General features: G+C 34.4%; 1 protein-coding gene and 1 pseudogene across 1 annotated transcript; both read right to left on the bottom strand.

The window, feature by feature from the left end:
- Positions 1 to 1538: 1538 nt before the first annotated feature.
- On the bottom strand, positions 1539 to 16044 carry LOC149511249 (LRR receptor-like serine/threonine-protein kinase IOS1; annotated as a pseudogene).
- Positions 16045 to 19334: 3290 nt separating this feature from the next.
- Positions 19335 to 23644, bottom strand: LOC149511248 (LRR receptor-like serine/threonine-protein kinase IOS1). Its single transcript, XM_089755128.1, has 15 exons — positions 23510 to 23644; positions 23382 to 23443; positions 23158 to 23255; positions 22520 to 23063; positions 21966 to 22429; positions 21739 to 21877; positions 21574 to 21645; positions 21401 to 21472; positions 21241 to 21321; positions 20912 to 21084; positions 20569 to 20792; positions 20322 to 20448; positions 20119 to 20181; positions 19842 to 20025; positions 19335 to 19746 (listed from the first exon to the last, which is right to left on the bottom strand). Exons 1-15 carry the CDS (start codon positions 23642 to 23644, stop codon positions 19335 to 19337), a joined length of 2850 nt encoding a protein of 949 aa, XP_089611254.1.
- Between the last annotated feature and the right edge of the window lie 2846 nt (positions 23645 to 26490).

Genomic DNA, 26490 nt, shown 5'->3' with positions numbered 1-26490 from the left:
GTCTTTCACTTTATTCCAAAACCTCACCCGCATCCACAAAGGTTATATCTTGGAAATAATTTGCTTAATGGTGATTTTTTGCTTTCACTGTCAATGAAGGAAAACCATTCAAATGATCTAGTCAATGGGTATTTTTATTATTTAAAACTTTTTAAGGTATCTTTTTATTATGAAAAAGAATTATCCATTGCTTACAGGAATTGCTGGATTTAGAAGGAGAACAACAAAGCTTAATCAAGAGTGACCTTAAACTGTTTTGTTTTTGGATTTTTTGTTTCATTTTACTTTCTCAATATTTCATTTTTGGAGACTATTTTTTCATTCTTAGCCAATGTCCTTGCTGTTGGCAAAAGATAAAAATGAAAGAGAAATTAAATAGTCACAGACTCACCGAAATCGCAAGAAGCTAGAGAAGAGGGGGATTGGAAAAAGAAAAGTGATGGGGAATTTTTTTGCTGACAGGATTTAACTTGTACGCGCTTTTGGGAATAAAGTCTAAAAGCACACCATTCAAGGAAATAAGATTACAAAATACCTTTGTTTGGTAAAAAAACTCAAGTTTTTCATATCTAAAAGTTTATACTTATCTAACCATCAACTAGAGAGCAGAATGGTTCAAACCATGACACTTAAAATTATTTCTTTATATACATATATATATATATATATCTCTCTCTCTCTATATATATATATATGTATATGTTGAGTGGACTTTTGATTGGAAAATATTTAAAATTATAGCTAATATTTAAAGTATATATAAGAGAAGAAATTCTAAATTTTAATATATATATATATATATATACTTACCAAGTCTTTGATTTAACAAGTCTAGCTATTATTGTAATTGATTTTTTTTATTTATAGTATTCAATTTTTAAAAAGAAAAACTACATCCTAGGTTAGTTGTTCTTTTAGAAGAGCAGTGTGGTCATCACTAGGTTAATTTTTCATATTTAATTCGTAAAAATTAAAGACTAGATAGATTTGATTTGTTCTAGTTGAAGAGGTCATAATTAATTCACAGGTATATCGTAACATGGAGAGGCCCATATAACATCATGCTATTATTTGGAGAAAAAACTAATAATTTTTTTAACACTTAATAATAGTTAATAATTTTATTTTTTGATTTTAAAACATCAGTTTTATAAATAAAAAAAAAAATAGCCAAAGATGAATAACAATTTGAGATGAAAGGAATAATTTTAAATAATGGACAATTAAAAAAGATTTTATTATCAATGTTTATATATGTATATGGATATGAATTTCAACTTTCATTTTGATGGGTTATAACCAATCAATTAGCATGAAACTCTTTACATCAAATATATATATATATATATATATATAATTTTCAACTAGTAGGGGATTTCTTTTGCAAAGAGCTAGATATATTGTGAAATTAATGTTTGAGTTTCTATTATCTTAGTGATACTTGGAAAAATAACTTTAAGACATGGCTCGATGAATAATTTGAATGTCCAATGAAATGCTGAATTCTTATTAATGTACAAAGCTTTCCAAGGTCCTGATCACCTTGGTAGAGTTATATCAGAATCAAAATTCAAGGATCCCATGGAAATTGATTCTAGCGATCCATCTTCATTCACTCCCCTTGTCCTACTTATCTCTGCTAACAAACACTCGCTCAATTCCATTACCACATAATTCATTGTTGGCCTTTCCTTGGAAGCTGGAGATAGACAAGCCATTGCCACATCTATCGCTTTCTGTACTGAATTTATTTCAAAATCTCCTTGCAGCCTTGAATCCACAATGATTTCGACGTCCCCGTTGGATAACATGGAACCAACCCAATGACTTATGTGAGCAGGCTCATCTATATTTCTTGCAATCGCTGGCCGGTTTGTAATGATTTCCAAAAGAACTACCCCAAAGCTATAAACGTCACTTTTCTCTGTTAACCTGTTTGTTGTAGAATACCTGCATAGCCAAGCATGGAAACCAAGAAATTTACAGCAATGATCAGATGAGTTGGAAAAGAAATCAGAAACGATCTTCTCAAGACAAGATGTACTTACTCAGGGTCAAGGTATCCAGGGGTACCGACAACGACGGTGGATACATAAGAGACACCTTCTAAACTTTTGGATAGCCCGAAATCAGATAGCTTAGCTTGCAAGTTTTCAGTTAATAGGATGTTGGTGGACTTTACATCTCGGTGGATGATGGGTGGTTTACAACCATGGTGTAAATAGTCCAGTCCTGCATTTTCATTTATTTTATGAATAATAGTTAATTAACTGTAGAGACCTGATATTCAATTTACGAGGTATCATTGATTTTAATTCAAAAGTTTCGTGATTTTATTTTATAAAAAATTATTTACAAATATGAATTTAGATTTATATATATACCATATGTGTTACAAATTTTTTTTAATTAAAGCTTATCATTCACGTCGTTAAACCCAATACAAAACATAAAGAACCAAGATTATAAAATTAAGATTTTAGAAGTAATTCTCACTACGTAATACTTTTAAGACATTCTAAAAGTAACTTCACATTAAGAGTCGGAATCTTGAAAGTACTCTCACCGTGTACAAACCCAACACATAACATATAGAATTAGAATTAGTGTTAGAATTTTAGAAATGATTCTACTGTGTTGCACCTACCCTTCAAGGATTATAAAGGTGACTCCACGCTAAGAGTTAAAATTTTAAAGTAAACTCTCACTATGTACTAGGTATTAAATTTTAGAGGTGATTTTCATAGTATAACATTTAATTCTCTAAAATAAAATATTATAGAACAAGATCACATTAAACATTGAAATCTTAGAAGTGACTCTTGTAATGTAACATTTAGTTCATTTCGACTGATGATTGTTTTGATATCATTTATACAAGCCCAACACATAACACATAGAATTAGAATCAATGTTAGAATTTTAAAAATGACTCCATTGTATACCACCTAACCCTCAAGAATTTTAGAAATGACTCCATTGTATACCACCTAACCCTCAAGGATTATAGAGTTGACTCCATACTAAGAGCTGAGATTTTAGAGTAAACTCTCATTATGTACTAGGCATTAAATTCTAAAGGTAATTCTTATAGTATAACATTTAGTTATCTAAAATAAAAAATTATAGAATAAGATCACACAAAACATTGAAATCTTGGAAATGACTATTGTAATGTAGCATTTAATTCATTTCAATTGATAATTGCTTTGATATCATTTATAGAAACTCACATATTATTTACTTTGAATAAAAAGTATTATCACATTCAGCCTATGAGATATTATTTGCTTTAAACAGAAAGTATTATATATATATATTTATATATCATAACAGTTCTCAAAAAATATAGGATTGAGGTGTTACATAACCTTGTGCTGCCTCCAGCGCGATTCGAAGTTTTCGTTCCCAATTCAAGACACTGCTACTGCTATCTGAATTGATAGTAAGTTATGAGTTAATCATCCCCTTTTTTTTTAAGTAAAGAAATTTAATCATATACAATATATCAAATATTCCGACTAATTAATGAAAGGTATTAATGAGTTCAAACCAGAGAGATACTCTAATAAGTTTCCTTTGGCCATGTACTCATAGATTAGCCCCATGTTGGTACCATCATCGCAATAACCAATAAGGGTAGTGAAATTTCTATGATGAACTCTCAAAAGAAGTTCCACCTATATAAAATCATAAAATAAAACCCAAACTTTATTAGTTTGTTTATTTGTATGAATGAGGTTAAACTTTTGTATTAGCACTCAGGCTCTCATACCTCAGGTTCAAACTGCTTATACCCTTGACTAGATGATTCTGATAACATCTTAACTGCTACTTCAGTATCACCCAAGCAACCGTGGTAAACTGTTCCAAATCCTCCTTTCCCAATAACTCTCTCAAATTTGTTTGTGATCCTTTGGACATCAGAGTATGTAAAGTCTCGATTCTTTAACTCGATATTCTGGTATGGTTTTCTAGAGACCACAATCATTTTGCTTGCTGATGATTAAATTAAAACAGGTTCAATAAGCGCAAAACTGTTGAGAAAATCTTTCACAATAGCGTGAGAAAGATTTAACTTAACTAGTACATATATTTTGAAAGTTTTGTCCTACCGGATGGTTTTCTCCCTTTAAACCACCATGAGAGAGCTCAAACAATTATAAGGAAAGAAAGACCCGAAGCAACTGTTGGTACTAACGGAGCAACTCCAGTGTTGTTCTTCGTTGTCGTGCATGAGTCCCTTGTACAAGGAATTTGATTTCCTTCCACACTTAATCATCAATTCAGTTGGCAGAGAGAAAAAGTAATTAGATTTGGATAAAAGGAATACTAACAAGTAACAACTGCCATCTGGTACATAAAGTTTCCTATACCAATCCCAATATGTAAGAATTTAACCACTCACGCGGTAAATTTGTTTTGAAGTTTGCTAAAGAGGAGATTAAAATAAACAAAAGGAAATTGCTATCCAAAATCATAAATCATGGAAAGGATTGCATATATATATATATATATATATATATATATATACATACATACTTTAATTGGAGAAAACCGCTGTTTGACTTTTCAATGAGTCCTGCGGGAACTGAACCATTTAGTGCGTTTCTTTCCAAGTTTCTGCAAAGATAGAGAACGTATGTTCTTTAACTTGTAGACACCCAATTGGGTCCGGGCCCAGATCAATTGGGCCTGGCCCAAATGGGTAAGGCCCAATTCAATCCTGTATTATTATTATTTTTTTTTCCTTTTCTTTTTTTTTTCTTTTTTTTTGTATTTTTATATTTATTATTATTAATATATGTATATCTGTATTTATTTATTTTTTAGAATAGATTTATATGTATTTTATTTATATAGTTATATATTTATTATTATATTATAATTTATGTAATATTTTTTTTTCGGATTTTAAATTATCTGTTAATATTTTTTTTCTTCTTCTTTTTCCCGTTTATCTGATTATTATCTAGTATTTTTTTATTTTTGATTTTGGAGGGCTAAGATTGAAGCTGGAGAATCCTACTGGGAATGGGAATTCAATCAAGAGAGTCCAATTGGATTCAAAGACTGAATTCTCGTCCAAGGAGGAGTTGGGATTGATCAGAAACTCCTGATCAACCCCTATATAAAGGACCCTTTGGAACAGATGAAGAACACACAGAAAACAGAAGCAAAAGCTACTGATTGAGAGAATAGGGGTGTTTAGAGAGCTAAGGAAAAGTTTAGGAGTGTTCTGGCAGTGAGAAAAATTTTTTAGAAAAATTTGGCGAAAAAATTTTCTGGAAATTTCTGGGAAATTTCTAGATTCCGGCGAAAATTCCGGCGACTTTTGAATTTTCCGGCGACAATTCCGGTGAACTTTGAAGTTTCCGACGACAGACCCAGTTTCCGGCGGAGAATCCCAGAAACCGGCGACCATCCGGCCAATTTTCGGCGAAATTCCCAGATTCCGGCGAAATTCCCAGAATCCGGCACCGACGTTCTTCAAATTCTAGAGAGAAGGCAGAGAAGAAGGGAAGAAGAGAGAGAGAGGGGAGGAACGATCTGCTGAAAAACGGAGGAAGGTGCCTTTTATACCCTCCCAAAACGACGTCGTTTTGGCTTTAAGTTAATAAGAGGATCCGCGCGTTTTGCCGAAACCGACCCGACCCGAAGCGTCGACCCGCTTTCTGACCCGCACGTTTCAGCCCCTCCGAGCCGAGCCGAGCCGAGCCGTTCTTCCCGAGCCGCTTCTCCGAGCCGTTTTCTCTTCCTTGAGCCGAGCCGAGCCGCAACCCGAGCCGCTCCAGGTTTTTTTTTTTTTTTTTTTTTGAATTTTTTTTTATTTGACTTTGATTTTGATCTTGATTTTTTTTTCTTTTTTCTTTAATTAATCCGACGACGGAGCCTCTACAAGTGAAACAGTAGTTTTTCTTGCATACTCTTGAGGTGAGGGAATTTTCTCAATTTTTTGCTAAAAGTATTAGAGTTAATTGAGACTAATTTCCAATAATTAATTGGATGATTTTGATTTTTCTTTAATTAATCCGACGACGGAGCCTCTGCAAGTGAAACAGTAGTTTTTCTTGCATACTCTTGAGGTGAGGGAATTTTCTCAATTTTCTGCTAAAAGTATTAGAGTTAATTGAGAATAATTTTCAATAATTAATTGGATGATTTTGTTTTTTCTTTAATAAATCCGACGACGGAGCCCCTGCAAGTGAAACAGTAGTTTTTCTTGCATACTCCTGAGGTGAGGGAATTTTCTCAATTTTCAGCTAAAAGTATTAGAGTCAATTGAGAATAATTTCCAACAACTAATTACTTGATAAAATTTTAAGGCTTTTGGATAACACAAATTTAAGCTGGTACCATCTTTTGATGGGCGTTGTGAGGGTGCTACAACCTTCCTCACACGTAACCGAACTCCCGAACTTTGTTCTGGTTAGCAAACCTGAACCTATTCTTTTAGGGACCCTCAAGCTTAGGTGTTCCCTGAAAGGACAGATTCCTTAGGTGGCCAATCGCACCTAGATAAAAAAGATTGGTGGCGACTCCCTAAAGCCAATGTCTAGCGATAGATCCCCGGATCTAGACGTTATGACAGCTTGGCGACTCCGCTGGGGAATTTGAGAGTCAGGCCAGCAAATAATTTGTGTTATCCAAAAGCCTAATAAAATTGAACCTTGTTGTATATATGTGTAATTATTCATTCATGTTTATTTACCTTGTCAATTATGTCATTCATGTGCATGTGCATAACATGAGCTCTATACTCGAGCTCCATCCCTCTAGGAGGGAGTAAAGTACCTATTGCTTTCGTGAGGTCTAATGCCTCCGCAGTGGCTAGCGAAATACTCCCACTCAAATTGAACCTTTTCCGCTTGTAGCCTGTAATGGGTGAGGATTAGGGTGCCTTACTAGTCTGTGATGGACAAGGATGTAAGGAACAATTTGAGGACCTTTAGACTCTGACTTTAAACACACATGTAGTGAACCTTAAGAGTGCCTACACCTAGGATAGAGCCCTTTCTACCCAATGATAGATATACCCTGAAATTAAGACACAAAAGGGTATTTATCTAATCATTTTGATTGCTTAACTTTGTGTATTATTTTTATCATATGTAACACTATGCATCAGCATCACTTTCATGTCATCCATGGAACTAACTGTGTTGTTTGTCTGATTGTATGCATCTGTATTATTTTCATGATCATGTTTTAACACAATCATTTGCATTCATTTCATACTAGATTTCATTCAGAAAAATGTACATTTCATTTGTGTATCAAAGCATCATACATAAGGCACAGCATGACATTTCTAATCATAAGTATGGTACTCAAGGTCCCAGAATAGCTCCATCTAGTGAAAACCCTGCTCATCCATACAACACAAGATCCAGAGCAAGACAAATGGAGGAGGAAAATTCCCAAAGATTTGAAAAGATAGAAAAAACCCAAGAAAAGATTGAAAGTGAGCTAAGCAAGATTCTGGAGGCTCTTAATAACATGAACAAAGGAAAAGGAGTTGAAGGAAATACAAGCCAGCAAGATGTGGCTGACCCTTTATACCCTCCAGGTTTTGGCCCACCTCAAGCCCAGTCTACTCAAGAGGCCCCACCACAACATTTCGCATATCCTGGAATGCCATCAGCTTTCAACCCGGGGCAGTATAATAGCTATGTAAATCCTGTCTTCACCGAAAAGGCAGCAGAACCAATTCCTGATCTAGAAGAGAATGAAAAGGAAAAGATGAAAGTGAAAGCTGAGGAAAGCTCCAAGATTAGCATGCTAGAGCAGAGGCTACGGGCTGTGGAAGGATTTAACTTTTATGGGTCAGTTGATGCTGCTGGGCTCTGCCTAGTCCCTGATGTGGTTATCCCCCATAAGTTCAAAGTACCAAAATTTGAAAAATATGATGGTACCAAGTGCCCCAAAACCCACATCACCATGTATTGCAGGAAGATGGCAGCTCATGCTCATGATGAAAAACTCTTGATGCATGTTTTCCAGGACAGTCTTACTGGCTCTGCCGCTAGATGGTATGTTCAGTTGGATAGGACTCGTATTCGCTCTTGGAGTGATATGGCACATGACTTCATCAGTCAATATCGACACATTATCGATTTGGCTCCTGATCGTTTATCTTTGCAGAATCTGGAGAAAAAGTCAAACGAGTCTTTTAAAGAGTACGCCCAGAGATGGAGAGATATAGCTTCACAGGTACAACCTCCTCTGACAGAAAAAGAGACCACAGTGCTGTTTGTTAGCACTTTGAAATCTCCCTATTATGAAAAGATGATAAGGAATGCAACAAAGAATTTTGCTGACATGGTGATCTCTGGAGAAATTATTGAAAGTGCCATAAAAAATGGCAAGTTGAAAGGAGGAGAAACCAAGAAGGCATCAGAAAAGAAAGAAGCTGAAGCTCAAGCTGTGAGCTTTGATAGACAACAATTCAGGGGTTATCAACCCTATCCATCCCAAGGTTACTCCTCATACTATCCCGCTGTGAATAATACCTCATCCTACCCATACCAGCTAGCACCACAACCATCTTATACATCCACTTACCGCCTTAACATTCAAGCTCCTGTAAGAACCCAAAACCGCCCTACTAACCCAACAAGTGGCTCACGAGAACAACGGACTACTCGAGAAAAACCTGTATTTGATCCAATCCCTATGACTTATACAGAGCTATATCGAGAACTCTATAATAGCCACTTGATTGCCCCCAGCCATGTGAAACCTCTTAAACCACCCTATCCAAAGTGGTATGATCCTACAGCCCGTTGTGACTACCATTATGGAATTACTGGCCATTCTACTGAAAATTGTACTGCTTTAAAGCATAAGGTGCAACGGTTGATCAATGATGGAATGGTAAGTTTTGATCAGAGAAAAGCAACAACATCCAATGTTAGCGCCCTGAGTGAAAGTCAAGAACAGAAAGGGTCCGGAGAGTCACAATGAATTGAGGGGCAAGACGTCAATGGGGATTTCTTCACCTGATCATATAGGGGGCTAATTTTTAATGGAGATTAGGCAGGTTGAAGGTTTTTTTGTCATTTTAGGATCTCTTTTCAAATAATGTTAGATTTCTTTTTTGCAATAGGACTTCACTTATTATCATTTTAATAAAGGCAAGTCAATGCATTTCATTACATTTTTCTCTTTCACTTGACCATTATTCCATACCCTGCTACCCTTCATAACTTTACATTCCCATTCTTAAATTTCAGATGATGAATATTTAGATAATGATAACAATAATTCTGGGATTTAATTTTGAGAACTCATCCATGCTAATATGAAGAGACGATTTGAGCAAAAATAGGCTGTTACCGGAGGTGAAAGAGATATGTCTTGAAGATGTGTAATCTTTTATACAGATTCATGAGCTTTGTTCAATAGATGATGTTCAAGAAAGGTATTCACAATTGAGATGAAAAATGACCATCTTTCTTTTACCATTGAAAAAACCATTTATTGCTACCCCTTTGAGCCAATCATGATTTTTTTTCTTGAAGAACCCCAACCAAGGATCACCCTCTACACTGGAGGGTAATTTTTGAAAAGAAAAAAAAAACACCACAAAAGGTCTCAAAAATGGAAAAAGAAAGAAATGAAAAAAAAAAATAATGCCACACATGACTTGGGGCAAAGTAATGAGAATCTTTTGTGTGAAGAAAGAAAAAATAATGAAATGATGTGGGGGCAAAATGCCAAGTTGCATCAAATGATCCTTCGGTCTTGAACCTTTTTAATATATGTTTTGAGCCTATTATATCCATTTTTTTTGTGACCCCTCACCTTGGCCTACGTTACAACCTTGAAAAGTCCATTTGGATCAAGTGTGAATACTCAACTTGAATGATCATATGTCGAGCGAAGGTATACTCATGATGAAGCAATGGAATCATACTACATTGCTCTAAAGTTGGATGTATGAAAGATATCAACAATGGATGAAAAATGCAAAAAAAAAAAAAAGATGAAAAAAAAAAGAAAAAAAAAAGAAAAAAGAAAAGAAATGAGAAAATGAAGAAAGAGATTCAAATTGAAAACCTGAAAGGGTGATCTTGGTAAAAAAAAAAAAAAAAAAAGAAAGATCCAGGGCAAATGGCTCACATGAATGAAAGATCAAAGACATCTGAAGATCCCTCAAAGACTGGGGCAAAGTTCGCCAAGCTCAAGATAACTTCAACTGTAAATGGAATGAGTTTTTGAAAATGAATCCTAGATTAATGTTGAGAATTGTCTGAATATTCATCAGTTGGACATACCATCCATCCCAATGACATGTATCCAATTCATTTCCTTTCCCATTTACTTTGTACCAAAATAGATCTTCATTGATTATCTTTACCATAATTCACCTTACATTCTCTTATTGTTTCACCCCTAGAATGAATTGAGAAAATGCTTGGTTGCATTGTATTTGCCAAGAATTGAAATGATAATAAATGAATGAATATGTGCTTAAAAGAGTCTTGCATTCATTTGAAAAGAAATCTAAGATGATGAAGAAATGGTAGAAACCTAAAAGAGATGATTTGAAAAGGTATATATAATGGGGCAAATCTTGAAAAGTGATGAATTGGTCGATATGACTTGCAAGTTATGATTGAATGATGAGAACAATCAATGGACAAAGTTTGTTTTGGAATGGTAAATGCTAAGACAATGACCCAGTGATGGTGGATGAAACTTGTTTTGAAATTTGTTAGTGCTGAGAAATTCATTGAATGATGGTCAAGTGATGATCGATTGATGAAGCTTATTCCAGAGTATTGAGAAACTGAACAAAAGAGAATGTGAGTGGAAAAGACAATTGAGAGCTACACTGGTTCGATCTTAGAAGAGCAGTGCAATTGGATCCTGGAGGAATCAAAGGGCTTGACACCCAAGAAAAAAGAGCTAGAGAAACTTGAGTACCATACATTGAACATGAATTAATTGGTTAACATCTGCATAGCATGCATTGAAATTCATATGCATTTGCACAGCATACACTACTTTCAGGAGAATATAGTGTATAAATTCAAGAAGCAGGGGTGTTCCAACATCCCACATGGAGAAGACAAATATGAAGATATTTTGCAAAACTGAAAAAGAGAAAGCTTGTCAGGTAAGTTCCTAATCCTTGAAATAGGATGTCTTTTGGTATCAGGGTTGATTTATAAGACCTTTGGGCATAATCTCCTGAAATCCCTTCAAACACAACTTTCAACTCCTTCGGACATGATTGTCTAGGAGTATTTACTTTTTCAAAGTTCGTTGCCTCTTTGAGAGGAGCAATTTACTTTTTCAAAGTTCGTTGCCTCTGTTGAGAGGAGCAATTTACTTTTCAAAGTCGTGGTGCCTCTGTTTAGAGGAGCAATTTACTTTTCAAAGTCGTGGTGCCTCTGTTGAGAGGAGCAATTTACTTTTCAAAGTCGTGGTGCCTCTGTTTAGAGGAGCAATTTACTTTTCAAAGTCGTGGTGCCTCTGTTGAGAGGAGCAATTTATTTTCCAAAGTCGTGGTGCCTCTGTTGAGAGGAGCAATTTATTTTTTCAAAGTCGTGGTGCCTCTGTTGAGAGGAGCAATTTATTTTTCAAAGTCGTGGTGCCTCTGTTGAGAGGAGCAATTTATTTTCCAAAGTCGTGGTGCCTCTGTTGAGAGGAGCAATTTATTTTTTCAAAGTCGTGGTGCCTCTGTTGAGAGGAGCAATTTATTTTTCAAAGTCGTGGTGCCTCTGTTGAGAGGAGCAATTTATTTTTCCAAAGTCGTGGTGCCTCTGTTGAGAGGAGCAATTTACTTTTCAAAGTCGTGGTGCCTCTGTTGAGAGGAGCAATTTACTTTCCAAAGTCCGTTGCCTCTGTTTAGAGGAGCAATTTACTTTCAAAAGTCGTTAAGTCTCTGTTTAGAGGAGCTTCGGCAAAAACAAAAAAAAAAAAAAAAAACAAAACAAAAAAAAAACAAAAAAAACAAAAAAAACAAAAAACAAAAAAACAAAAAGACAAAAAAACAAAAAAAACAAAAAAAACAAAAAAACAAAAAAATAAAAACAAAAATAAAATCAAAAATAAAAAAAAATCAAAAAATGTTGAGTTGAGTCTTGATTGGGTGTCTACGTCTTTGCGCAATTTCTGTTTCACAGAAAATGTGCAAAGAGGGGCAGCTGTAGACACCCAATTGGGTCCGGGCCCAGATCAATTGGGCCTGGCCCAAATGGGTAAGGCCCAATTCAATCCTGTATTATTATTTTTTTTTTTCCTTTTCTTTTTTTTTCTTTTCTTTTGTATTTTTATATTTATTATTATTAATATATGTATATCTGTATTTATTTATTTTTTAGAATAGATTTATATGTATTTTATTTATATAGTTATATATTTATTATTATATTATAATTTATGTAATATTTTTTTTTCGGATTTTAAATTATCTGTTAATATTTTTTTTCTTCTTCTTTTTCCCGTTTATCTGATTATTATCTAGTATTTTTTTATTTTTGATTTTGGAGGGCTAAGATTGAAGCTGGAGAATCCTACTGGGAATGGGAATTCAATCAAGAGAGTCCAATTGGATTCAAAGACTGAATTCCCGTCCAAGGAGGAGTTGGGATTGATCAGAAACTCCTGATCAACCCCTATATAAAGGACCCTTTGGAACAGATGAAGAACACACAGAAAACAGAAGCAAAAGCTACTGATTGAGAGAATAGGGGTGTTTAGAGAGCTAAGGAAAAGTTTAGGAGTGTTCTGGCAGTGAGAAAAATTTTTTAGAAAAATTTGGCGAAAAAATTTTCTGGAAATTTCTGGGAAATTTCCAGATTCCGGCGAAAATTCCGGCGACTTTTGAATTTTCCGGCGACAATTCCGGTGAACTTTGAAGTTTCCGGCGACAGACCCAGTTTCCGGCGGAGAATCCCAGAAACCGGCGACCATCCGGCCAATTTTCGGCGAAATTCCCAGATTCCGGCGAAATTTCCAGAATCCGGCACCGGCGTTCTTCAAATTCTAGAGAGAAGGCAGAGAAGAAGGGAAGAAGAGAGAGAGAGGGGAGGAACGATCTGCTGAAAAACGGAGGAAGGTGCCTTTTATACCCTCCCAAAACGACGTCGTTTTGGCTTTAAGTTAATAAGAGGATCCGCGCGTTTTGCCGAAACCGACCCGACCCGAAGCGTCGACCCGCTTTCTGACCCGCACGTTTCAGCCCCTCCGAGCCGAGCCGAGCCGAGCCGTTCTTCCCGAGCCGCTTCTCCGAGCCGTTTTCTCTTCCTTGAGCCGAGCCGAGCCGCAACCCGAGCCGCTCCAGGTTTTTTTTTTTTTTTTTTTTTTGAATTTTTTTTATTTGACTTTGATTTTGATCTTGATTTTTTTTTTCTTTTTTCTTTAATTAATCCGACGACGGAGCCTCTACAAGTGAAACAGTAGTTTTTCTTGCATACTCTTGAGGTGAGGGAATTTTCTCAATTTTCTGCTAAAAGTATTAGAGTTAATTGAGACTAATTTCCAATAATTAATTGGATGATTTTGATTTTTCTTTAATTAATCCGACGACGGAGCCTCTGCAAGTGAAACAGTAGTTTTTCTTGCATACTCTTGAGGTGAGGGAATTTTCTCAATTTTCTGCTAAAAGTATTAGAGTTAATTGAGAATAATTTCCAATAATTAATTGGATGATTTTGTTTTTTCTTTAATAAATCCGACGACGGAGCCCCTGCAAGTGAAACATTAGTTTTTCTTGCATACTCCTGAGGTGAGGGAATTTTCTCAATTTTCTGCTAAAAGTATTAGAGTCAATTGAGAATAATTTCCAACAACTAATTACTTGATAAAATTTTAAGGCTTTTGGATAACACAAATTTAAGCTGGTACCATCTTTTGATGGGCGTTGTGAGGGTGCTACAACCTTCCTCACACGTAACCGAACTCCCGAACTTTGTTCTGGTTAGCAGACCTGAACCTATTCTTTTAGGGACCCTCAAGCTTAGGTGTTCCCTGAAAGGACAGATTCCTTAGGTGGCCAATCGCACCTAGATAAAAAAGATTGGTGGCGACTCCCTAAAGCCAATGTCTAGCGATAGATCCCCGGATCTAGACGTTATGACATAACTCCTTGCTCAAAATTTATATTTTTCAAGTCTAAATCCCAAATAACTTACAGGAAAGTCAAAGTTTGTAGTTGAGTTAAAAACTCGGGCACTGGTCCACTCAAATTATTGTTTGATAAGTCCCTGATATTGCAACAGAAATAGGTAAGCTTATATATATTTCTCGTCCATCATCCTTATATAGGATGATAACTGGCTACTTCATATGAGATGGAGATCGACACTTACAGATATTGTAATTGAGTTAGATTGACGATATTTAAGGGAATCTCTCCGGTCAAACCGCTAGAGGATAAATTCCTAATTTCATAAACAATAGTTTTATTGACAATAATAATGAAGTTGTTTGAATAAAAATTAGTAGCTAACTTGATCTCTAAGGCACAGACTTACAAAGATATGATCCCAGGTGGATTGGAATCCTCGTAGTTGCAAATAAGACCTTCCCATGAGTATTCCTGGGGAGCACAAGGATCACCTTGCCAGTTTCTATTCAATCCATACATTGATTTTATATTCATCATCGCATCAACTATCATATATATGTGAGAACAGGAGTTATATTAGCAGAATGGTAGGTATAAAGAGAATCTGTCATTAGTTTTAGATTGCACATACCATCTTTTTGAAATGTTTGTGATTGTAGGAGCTTCTTTACTTTATAAGCCTCAAAGGCATTCAGGATGGGCGGATGGGTTGATCTTTCGGTTTTTACCATTGAAAACTGGCCTCCTTCTCCCGGTTGTATGCTTAGTATAGTGTCTGCCCGCAAATATGTAGGACTAAAAGGTCCAAACCAAAGCGCGTCATTGAGATAGATGATGAACTCTCTGGACTGGTTAGCTTGGAGCTCTTCAAGTTCTGCAAGGTACATGTAAAAATAAAATGAGGAATTGGAGTCAGAATCTTGGACGGAAAAATTCAAGGGTTGACTAGCGTTGGCTGGTGTGCTGGCAGTCCTCATGGCAAGCGATGGTGGATCATAGCCGCTGTTAGGCCTAACAGGAGAAGAGGTACTTATTTGTCCCAAATCATTTCTTTGGTAAGGCGTCCAGACACGATCATAAACATCTTCTGGAAACCTGAGGCAAATTTTGCTCAATAATTAAGAGAGAAGCATAAAAAATTTCTTCTTCATTTATATTTATCAAAATTTTGAGTGAATAACTTACCTGAATGTTGAACCAAAATCATTCCTGAAGAAAAGTTCCGGTGATTCTTTTTCGGACTGAGTGTTGTATGTCGTGTTTTTCAAAGGCCTTAACTCTAGTGCTGATACGATAGGTATCCCTTTTCCCAGTGTTCACAAGACAGACATGCAAATAATTCGATTAAAGAGCATGAATGATTTCCTTGACTATAAGAGTAGATGCATTTTGAAATACAATTGTGGCCCATAATTTAGGTCCTAAATGTAGATCAAATTCTGGTGCTTCATTTTTTGCATCATAGTTTCCATACATGAAAGTTAGTCTGATTAAATATTTGTCACCCTTTGTGAGGTTTAGCATGTAACAGTTTCGGTCTCCTTCAGTAAAAGTTCTAAGATACTCCAGTAACTGTTGCTGCTTCCCTGAATTGGATTGATCAGATATCCTATTGCTTTTGCCAGTTTGGATGTATGGCGCATCTGAAGTATAAGTTATGCCTGTTGTGGTTTCGTTGTAGCTTGAACCTTCTGGCAACCCACAATCTAAGCTAATGAACCCTGGAAAGAAACATGGGGAGAAACTAGCTGTTTCTGTTAGTTAAAGAGAATTGGAATTTATATATATATATGTCCAGAGACTTAGATAGCCAAACCTGATTGATCCTGTGCATGAATCAAAAGTACCTGCAGAGCAAAGATGCTAAACAATAGGAAATGGCTTCTCATCCTCATTTGACTCACCAATTTCTCACAATTGAGTGCAAAGAAGTATACTATAACTCAAATACCACATAAGAACCAAGAACCATAATGGAAACACTGGTACAAAAAAGAACTTGGTCAATTGTTGTTGTAGATATTTTAAACATGAAAACAATTTTTGTTTTTTTGGGTTTTTTTTTTAAGTTGAAGTCTTATGTAGTAGTATATATTTTACAATATATTTTTGTCAGGCCTTCCTTTTCTGTGGTACTGTTGAATGCTAGATTTATCTGTTGAACGTGAAATTGGTACACAGAAAAACATGACCAGAGATTAAACAGGGAATTTACGGTGTAACAAGGAAAAGGTCTTAGTAATTAGTAGAATTTTTCGAAGGTAGGCGTGCTAGAAGGCTTTGTTTAATAATGACTTTTTCATTATGCCTGATGTTAAGTGCAACCCGCCTTTTGTGTCTTGATTGTTACTATATTAATTAAAAATTAATAAAATATTATACTTGGACTTAAGTGATAATTAATTAATGTTGAATTTGTAAACCCTCAGCTGATGCCAAAGATGGGAAAGTTCAAGAATAGTCAGAATTTCCAGGAGTTGAACAGGCTCTTAATGTTCGTCCAGAAGTTGAACAGGCACTTTATTTGGTACCATTGCAGAAAAATGAAAAGATGAAAAAATTAAAAGAAAATGTAATTTTTTTATCTATTAATTGATAGAGTTAAAAAATAAAAATAATATGATTTTATCATTATAACTTTTTATAAATAAAGATGAAAAGAATCTAAATATGATAAATAATTTTATTAATATGTATCATATGTTCACGCCTCCTTTTTTTTTTTTAATTTAGAGTAATTTATTTTTGTTAATAATAATAAAAAATTATATATTTTTTTGTCCTCTTCTTTTTTTTGTCCTACCAAAAACACTTAAAATTCGCGCTTTCTTTTTATTTTTCACCTTCTCTATTCATCCTTCCACCCGTTTGCTCTACCAAGCACGTCATAAGTGAGATTAACAAAATAATTACTTCAGTTGGAGGCAGCTGAATATTGTGGATGCTGTCAATCTGGGTCGTCAAACACTCATTTAATTCCGTCAAAACATAATTCATGGCTCGCCTTTTCGTCGATTTTGGAGATACACAAGCCATTGCTAGTTAGTTAATGGCTTTCTTCACATAAGAAATGTCAAAATCTCCTAACAATCTTGGGTCAACAAAGGTTTAGATATTGTCATTAGACAACATGAAACTAACCCATTTGCTGATGCGAGTAGTGTGATGATTATATGTTATTGTAAAAAGCTGGTCGGTTCGTCATAATCTGCGAAAGGACTACGCACAGCTATAGACGTCACTTTTCTCCGTTAACCTGTTTGATGTAGAATACCTGCATTACAAACATGCATACCAGTTTGTTCCAATTGATTGTGGGAAGGGCCGGGGAAGGAAAAGTTTTGGGCAAAAACAAACGTAGAAAAATGAAACCCAAAACATGCGAAAATTTACATGATTTGATATATATTCATCTATTCTATAGTTATGATAGAAGTGGGCAACGATTCACGAGGAAGATGAAAAAAGATGGACTGTATCTTTTTCTTTAATAAACAAAGAGTTATTTTGGTGAGTCAGGTTTAGATATTGTTCAGTGTAGACACCTGCAACCCAATTCCCTATTAAGGCCGAACAAAAATAAGAAGAGAAGGACAGAAGGAACTAATTTTTCACAGACCAAAAAAATTCCCAAGAGCCCCAGTTGCATCGGCAATCCCTGCATCCCTTCTTACAGTCTCCACCGTGATCACCCACCTAAACCACCACAAGCTCTAGCCAGAATCGAAAGTCCTACCCTCTCCCTTCAACGACCAAATCCGATCCCCATCCTCACCTTTTTCACGTCTCTCCAGTGCAGCCACCAGCAGCACCCAACACCTCAACCGAAACCAAGCCTACACTATCACCCACTGCCTAACATCACCTCTCTTGCCTCCACTAAAACCGACCCTAATCAGCAACCAGCAGCCCTCGCTGAAACTGCCATAACCTCGGCAGAACCTGTCGCCAAAAAAAGAAAAAAAAACCACCGCTCACCTTCACGGCTCCAACCTACTGACCCGAAACAACCTCCCATACCTCGAACACAAATCAACCCAACACCATCAATACACAGCAAAAAAATTAAAGCCACAAGAACAACAACAAAACCTACAAGCCACAAGATCCAAAAGGGGAGATGGGATTCTCGGTTTGGGTATAGTTTCAAGATTAAGGGAGAAAGTTTCCTTTTGGTAAGAAAAGAAAGAGACGAGGAAAGTTTATTGTTGTAACCACCACAACCGCCGGTGACAGTGGCGGTGACGAGCGGCGGCGAGGTTCCTTTTTCAAATAAAAGGGTGAAAAGAAAGGAGAAAAAGAGGGTAACAATATATTAAAATTTCGGAAGGGTCGGACGATGGAAAACGACGGAAAAAGAGTGAGAAGCCGCTGACCTAGTGTTCAGATCTAGGAAAATCTAGCATGATTTACAGAAAACTGAGGCCGGAAACGAAAAGATGGGGGAAAAAAAAGTCGAGAAAAAATTATGACGGATTTTTCAACGCCGATCAACGGCGGCCAAAGACAAGGAACGGTGTCGACAACGGTGGTGTCGGCCTATATTTGGGATTATGAAGAAGACCGATTGTTTGTTTGTTTGTTTTTTGTTTTTTTTTTTTTTTTTGTAAGGTGGAAGAAATGAATTAGGTTAAAAAAAAACAGGCAAGCGTTTATACTTAAAAAAATGCTGTCCAATTTCAACCCAGCCCCCAAAGAGCTTATTTCATTTGGGCCATATGACTTTTTTTTTTAACTCAAAGCCCAAGTGAGATATATATGTCTCTTGGGCACATATCGTTAATATTTATATATGTATTTATATTTTTAATATATTGATAAATATAAAAATTATTTTTAATAAAAAAGAGAATATTTTTAAATAAAAATAATTTTTGGGTCGTTGCATACACTTAACAAGTCTAGCTTTTATTGTAGTTGATTTTTTTATTTATAATATTCAATTATTATTTTTTAAAAAATTACATCTTAGGTTAGTAGTTCTTTTAGAAAAATAGTGTGGTCATCAATAGGTTAATTTTTATATTTATTTTTTAAAAATTATAAATAGATTTGATTTGTTCTAGTTGAAGAGGTCATAATTATTTAACTCACAGATATATCTTAACACGGAAAAACCTATGTAACATCATCATATCATTTGAAGAAAAAGAAAATTAATCACGCCTTTTCTTTTCTTTCTTTTTTTTTTTATGTTCATTTTTTTAAAACTTAATAATTGTTAATAATATACAAAGCTTTCGGGTCTAAATCACCTTGGTAGAGTTATACCAGAATCAAAATTCAAGGATCCCATGGCAATTGATTCTGGTGATTCATCTAAAGTCACTCCCCTTGTCCTATTTATCTCCGCTAACAAACACTCGCTCAATTCCGTTACCACATTATTCATTGTTGGCCTTCCCGTGGAAGCTGGAGATAAACAAGCCATTGCCACATCTATCGCTTTCCGTACAGAATTTATCTCAAAATCTCCTTGCAATCTTGAATCCACAATGTTTTGGATGTCCCCATTGGATAACATGGAACCAACCCAATGACTTATGTGAGCGGGCTCATCCATATTTCTTGCAAACACTGGCCGGTTTGTAATGATTTCCAAAAGAACTACCCCAAAGCTATAAACGTCACTTTTCTCAGTCAACCTGTTGGATGTAGAATACCTGCATTACCAAGCGTGGAAACCAACAAATTTGCAGCAGTCAGATAAGGTGGAAAAGAGATCAGAAACGATCATCTCAAGACAAGATGTACTTACTCAGGGTCAAGGTATCCAGGGGTACCCGCTACGACGGTGGATACATGAGAGACACCTTCGAAACTTCTGGATAGCCCGAAATCAGATAGTTTAGCTTGCAAGTTTTCAGTTAATAAGATGTTGCTAGACTTTACATCTCGGTGGATTATGGGTGGTTTGCAACCATGGTGTAAATACTCCAGTCCTGCATTTTCATTTATTTTTTTATATTACTTAATTAGTGAAATAAACCAAAAAAGAAAAATGCAGAAATTATTATAGGTGAACTAGTACTAACCTTGTGCTGCCTCCAGCGCTATTCCAAGTCTTCCTTCCCAATTTAAGACACCGTTACTTTTATCTGAATTCATAGGAAGTTATGAGTTAATCAATCCTCCCTTTTTTTTTCCTTTAATTTGAAGTAAAGAAATTTAACCGTATACAATACATCAAATCCAACGAATTACTGAAAATAGCGTGGTAAGTGTTTAATGTTCAAACCTGAGAGATACTCTGATAAGTTTCCTTTGGCCATGTACTCATAGATTAGCCCCGTGTTGGTGCCGTCATCGCAGTAACCAATAAGGGTAGTGAAATTTCTATGATGAACTCTCAAAAGAATCTCCACCTATTTATATATATATATATATAGAATCATAAATTAAAACCCAAACTTTAATTAGTTTATATATATGTATCAATGAGGTCAAACCTTAGTATTAGTACTCATGGGTCATGGCTCTCATACCTCAGCTTCAAACTGCTTATACCCTTGACTAGATGATTTTGATAACATCTTAACTGCTACTTCAGTATCACCCAAGCAACCGTGGTAAACTGTTCCAAATCCTCCTTTCCCAATAACTATCTCAAAATTGTTTGTGATCCTTTGGACATCAGAGTATGTAAATTGTCGATTCTTTAACTCATTCTGGTATGGTCTTCTAGAGTCCACAATCATCTCGCCTGCTGCTGATAACATTAAGGCAGGTTCAATAAGCATATAACTGTTGAGAAAATCTTTCACAATAGCATGAAAAGGTTCATTTTTATGTTCCTTAAGTACATATATTTTGTAAGATTTGTCCTACCTGATGGTTTTGTCCCTTTATACCACGTCCATAAGACAGCTGAAACAATTATGATGAGGAGAAAAAGCACTGAAGCAACTGATGCTAATAACGGAACCACTACGGTACTGTTATTCATCGACTTCGTTGTCATGCATGATTTCCATGTACAAGGAATTTGATTTTCGTCCACACTTAATCAATTCAGTTGACAAACAGAAAAAGTAAGACTTGGATGAAAGGACTAATAGCTATAAATTTGTTTTGATGTTTGCTAAAGAGGAGATTAAAATGAACACAAGGAAATTGCTATTCAAAATCATAGATCATGGAAAGGAATTCATATATACTTTAATTGTAGAAAACCCCTGTTTGACTTTTCAATGAGTCCTGCTGGAACTGAACCATTTAGTCCGTTTCTTGTCAAGTTTCTGCAAAGGTAGAGAAGAACGTTCTTTAACTCCTTATTCAAAATATATATTGTTTAAGTCTAAATTCCAAGTAACTTACAGGATGATCAAAGATTGCAGTTGAGTTAAAAATTCGGGCACTGCTCCTTTCAAATAATTGTTTGATAAGTCCCTAATATTGTAACAGAATTAGTTAAGTTTATATTTCTCCTCCATCATCGTTATATAGGATGATAACTGGTTATTTCATATGAGATGGAGATCGACACTTACAGATATTGTAATTGAGTGAGATTGACGATATTGAAGGGAATCTCTCCGGTCAAACCGCTAGAGGATAAATTCCTGATTTCATGAATAATAGTTTTACTAATAATAATAATGAAGTTATTTGAATAAAAATTAGTAGCTAACTTCAACTCTAAAGCACAGACTTACAAAGATATGATCGTAGGTTGATTTGAATCATTATAGCTGCAATTAAGACCTTCCCATAAGTATTCTTTTGGAGCACAAGGATCACCTTGCCAGTTTCTAATCAATCCATACATTGATTTTATATTCATCATCGCATCAACTGTCATATATATGTGAGAACAGGAGTTATACTAGCAGAATGATAGGTATGAAGACAATCTCTGTCATTAGTTTTAGAGTGCACATACCCTCTTTTTCAACAGTTTGTGGCTGTAGGAGCTCCTTTACTTCATAAGCCTCAAAGGCATTCAGGATGGGCGGATGCGTTGATCTTTTGGTTTTTACCATTGAAAACTGGCCTCCTTTTACCGGTGTTATGCTTTGTATAGTGTCTGCCCGCAAATATGTAGGACTAAAAGGTCCAAACCAAAGCGCGTCATTGAGATAGATGATGAACTCTCTGGACTGGTTAGCTTGGAGCTCTTCAAGTTCTGCAACGTGCATGTAAAAATAAAATGGGGAATTGGAATCAGAATCTTGGACGGAAAAATTCAAGGGTTGACTAGCGTTGGCTGGTGTGCTGGCAGTCCTCATGGCAAGCGATGGTGGATCATAGTCGCTGTTAGGCGTAACGGGAGAAGAGGTACTTATTTGTCCCAAATCATTTCTTTGGTAAGGCGTCCAGATACGATCATAAACATCTTCTGGAAACCTGAGGCAAATTTCGCTCAATAATTAAGAGAGAAGCATAAAAAATCTTCTCTTCATTTATATTTACCAAAATTTTGAGTGAACAACTTGCCTGACTGTTGAATTGGATGTTGAGCCAAAATCATTCCTGAAGAAAAGTTCCAGTGATTCCTTTTCGGACTGAGTGTTGTATGTCGTGTTTTTCAAAAGCCTGAACTCTAGTGCTGATATAATAGGTATCCCTTTCTCAGTGTTCACAAGACAGACATGCAAATAATTCGATTGAAGAACATGAATTAATTCCTTGACTATAACAGTAGATGCATTTTGAAATACAATTGTGGCCCAGAAATTAGTTCCTAAATGTAGATCAAATTCTGGTGCCTCATTTTTTTTATCATAGTTTCCATACATGAAAGTTGTTCTGATTAAATATTTGTCACCCTTTGTGAGGTTTAGCATGTAACAGTTTCTGTCTCCTTCCGAAAAACTTCTAAGATACTCCAGTAACTGTTGCTGCTTGCCAGAATTGAATTCAGATATCTTATTGCTTTTGCCAGTTTGGATGTATGGTGCATCTGGAGTATAAGTTATGCCTTTTATGGTTTCGTTGTAGCCTAAATCTTCTGGCAACCCACAATCTAAGCTAATGAACCCTGGATAGAAACATGTGGAGAAACTTAGTTGTTTCTGTTAGTTAAAGAAAATTGGAATTGTTCTATATATGTCCAGAGACTTAGATAGCCAAACCTGATTGATTCTGTGCATGAATCACAAGTGCCTGCAGAACAAAGATGCTAAACAATAGGAAAGGACTTCTCATCCTCATTTGACTCTCCAGTTTCTCACTATTGAGTGCAAAGAAGTATCCTATAACTCAGACACTACATAAGAACCAAGTACCACATTGGAAAGAGACACTGGTACAAAAAAACTTGGTCAATTGTAGATATTTTAAACATGAAAGTAGTTACATTTTACAACATATTTTTGTCAGGCCTTCCTTTTCCGTGGTACTGTTGAAAGTTAGATTTATCTATTAAACGTGGAATTGGTACACAGACAAACATGACCAGAGATTAAACAAGAATTTACAGTGTACCGAGTAAAAGGTCTTAGCAATTAGTTGTATTTTTCGAAGGTAGGCTTGTGAGAAGTCTTTGTTTAAGAACGACTTGTTCATTATGCGCGATGTAAAGTGCACACTCCCATTCGTGTGTTGGTATATTGTTACCATATTTAAAAATTAAAGGAATATTTAGACTTGTGTGATAATTAATTAATGTTAAACAACAATTTGTAAAATATCTGCTGATGACATATGGAAAAGTTCAAGAACAGTTGGAATTTCCAAGAGTTGAACAAGTACCTGATATGGCCTAGTTTTAGGCAAATAATTTAGTCTGGTGCAATACGATGAGAAATGTCTCAACTTTTAAACAGTGAAAATCGATTGCTACTTCTAACTTGTGCATGTTTTGAACATGAATAAAAAGAAATTAAAAAAAATCTATCAAACAAGATGATTTCAAATAATATAGCATTTTGCTTAAACTTACCAAAAAAAGAAAAAAAAGGAACTTAATTCAAAGTCACAAAACTTAAGAAAAGGCTTGCCTATATATCCAGATACCAGGGATGATTTGAAATTATTTCGAATTTTGTTTCCTCTGCAGAACTTGAATGTCAGTTGAAATAAATTCAAAAAAAAAAAAAAAAGAGAACGTGAGTTGAAATGTTAAAATTCTATTGCAAACAGACCAAATTGTCAGGAATCTCCTACATACTCAAAATGGGCATGACATAATATTCAATAAAATAATACAAGACTAAGTATTCAAACTTTTACATAGTCCAAGAGTACATAATCTTTATAAAAACGCCTCAAATCCACTGAACGTGTAGCAAAGCATTAAAACGTATAGATGATAAAAACATGTCTAATTGACCCTTTCTATACCAATTGATTTTGCATATATAATCACCTAGTTAAAGGAATTACTTCAGTTGGCGCCAGACGAATATTGTGGTTCCCATCAATCTAGGTCGACAAACACTCGTTTAATTAAGTTGAAGCATAATTCATGGTTAGCTTTTTCATCGAATTTGGAGATACACAAGCCATTGTCAGTTCATTAATGGCTTTCTTCATAGAAGTATTGTCAAAATCTCTTTGCAATCTTGGGTCAACAATGGTTTCTATATTGTCATTAGACAACATGAAACTAACCCATTTGCTTATGTGAGTCGTGTGATGATTATACGTTTTTGTAAAAACTGGTCGGTTCGTGATGATCTCCAATTTTTTTTCCAATTGATCGTGGAAAGGGCCGGGGAAGGAAAAGTTTTGGGGGCAAAATCAAACGTAGAAAATTGAAAACCAAAACATGCGAAGATTTACATGATTTGATATATATTCATCTATTCTAAAGTTATTTAGAAATGGCTAAAGATTCACTAGTAAGAAGAAAAAAGATACACTGTATCTTTTTCTTTATTAAACAAAAAGAGTTATTTTGGTGAGATAGGTTTAGAATATTTCTTGGTACTTTAGCACCTTGCTGGTATTATATCAATTAAATATAATTAATAATGATAAGATTTAAAGAAAACTATCAAAATACTAAAAAAAATGACAAACATATATAATTATAATGATCTTATATTAAAATTATTTTCATGTAAGATCAATATAAAAATATTCAAATAAATATCTTAAATAAATATAAATAAATTAAATTAACCCAAAACTAATAATTATCAGAAAAAGAAAATACAAACCTAACTAAAAATTCTTAACTTTAAATTACAGTATCTAAGTACCTTTTTCACCTCAAATTTTTTCAAGTACACATGTCATCATGCCAAGTCATTTAGACAATTTTTGTTTTATATTAGATGTTAGATTTTAGATATTAGATGATAAATATTATATAATGGGAAGTAATTATTTCTCATTGCATAGTTTTACTCTTCACATATTAAAACTTGAACTCAATCCTTTTAATTATGACAAACAATTTCTAATAATTTCAATTGTTAAAAGAAAAGACTCCAATAAAGGCTTCATATTCAAATCTTTTTAACATTTGAGGATGGACTTATGGAATGGAAAATAGTTATTTTTTATGTAGTTTTATGTTTGATCCTCGTATAGAGATGACAATGGGTATTATATAAATATATATTTTTTTTATATAGTAGGTTACTTACACTATCCAATTCAATTAAACAGTAATAGGATAACATATAATCAAGTTTAGATAGAAAAAATACTACCCATCATGGGTTTAATTGGATACTTGTTTTTGGATACCCACGGTCTAAGTCCGACTATAAATAATGATATTTTAATATTAAATATTTGTTTTAAATTATTTATGCTTATATACTTATAATTAATTTAATACATACTAAAATTCATAAATTGTCTAAATATGATTTTTAATTTTAATTTGTTAACTTAATTTTACTCAATAATATACATTGAAATTAATGTTAACCTTTTTTTTTTTTTTTTTACTATGGATTTAGGTTCAAATCTAATAACGGATATTCATGTTATTTACAATCAAATGCTCAAAATTTATATTCTTTGCAGATATCCTGTAATCAGGTTCAGATATTTGGTATTAATATTTAGTCAAGTTCAAGATGTAATTATGAGTAGTTAAAGTGTCATCAGGCTTGGATTCAAGTGCAAAAGATTTAGATGAAATTTTTTATTAAAAAATATTAAAAAATAATTAATATAGAAAATCAGAACTAATAAATTAAAAAATATTGTTACATAAATCAAATATGTAAAATTTTTAAAAAATTTAATTTTAAATTTAATATATTTTTCAAATAGGTATTTTTAGTAAAAAAATTTAAATTTTTTTTTATAATTTAATAAGTATTTATTAAATTTAAATTATAAATGATATTTTTAATATGTTTTTATATACTATTAATTTTCACATTAAATTTTATCAGTTTATCAATTTAAAATTTTTATTAAATATTAAAAAAAATTCACAAACTTCACTTACAAAAACTTTATCTAATTTTTTTTTTAATTCAAGTACCTTAAAATTAGCA

This window comes from Durio zibethinus, chromosome 26, assembly GCF_047325235.1.
Source record: "Durio zibethinus cultivar Kanyao isolate XHJ-2024 chromosome 26, ASM4732523v1, whole genome shotgun sequence".
NCBI lineage: Eukaryota > Viridiplantae > Streptophyta > Magnoliopsida > Malvales > Malvaceae > Durio > Durio zibethinus.
This window is presented reverse-complemented; position numbering and strand designations above follow the sequence as displayed.

Coding starts and splice junctions, on each gene's coding strand:
- LOC149511248 (XM_089755128.1), bottom strand. CDS start 23,644: ATGGTAACAATATACCAACACACGAATGGGAGTGTGCACTTTACATCG. Junction 21,646..21,738: donor CAACCTACGATCATATCTTT/GTAAGTCTGTGC, acceptor TCATGAAATCAG/GAATTTATCCTCTAGCGGTT. Junction 20,449..20,568: donor ATAAGCAGTTTGAAGCTGAG/GTATGAGAGCCA, acceptor ATATATAAATAG/GTGGAGATTCTTTTGAGAGT.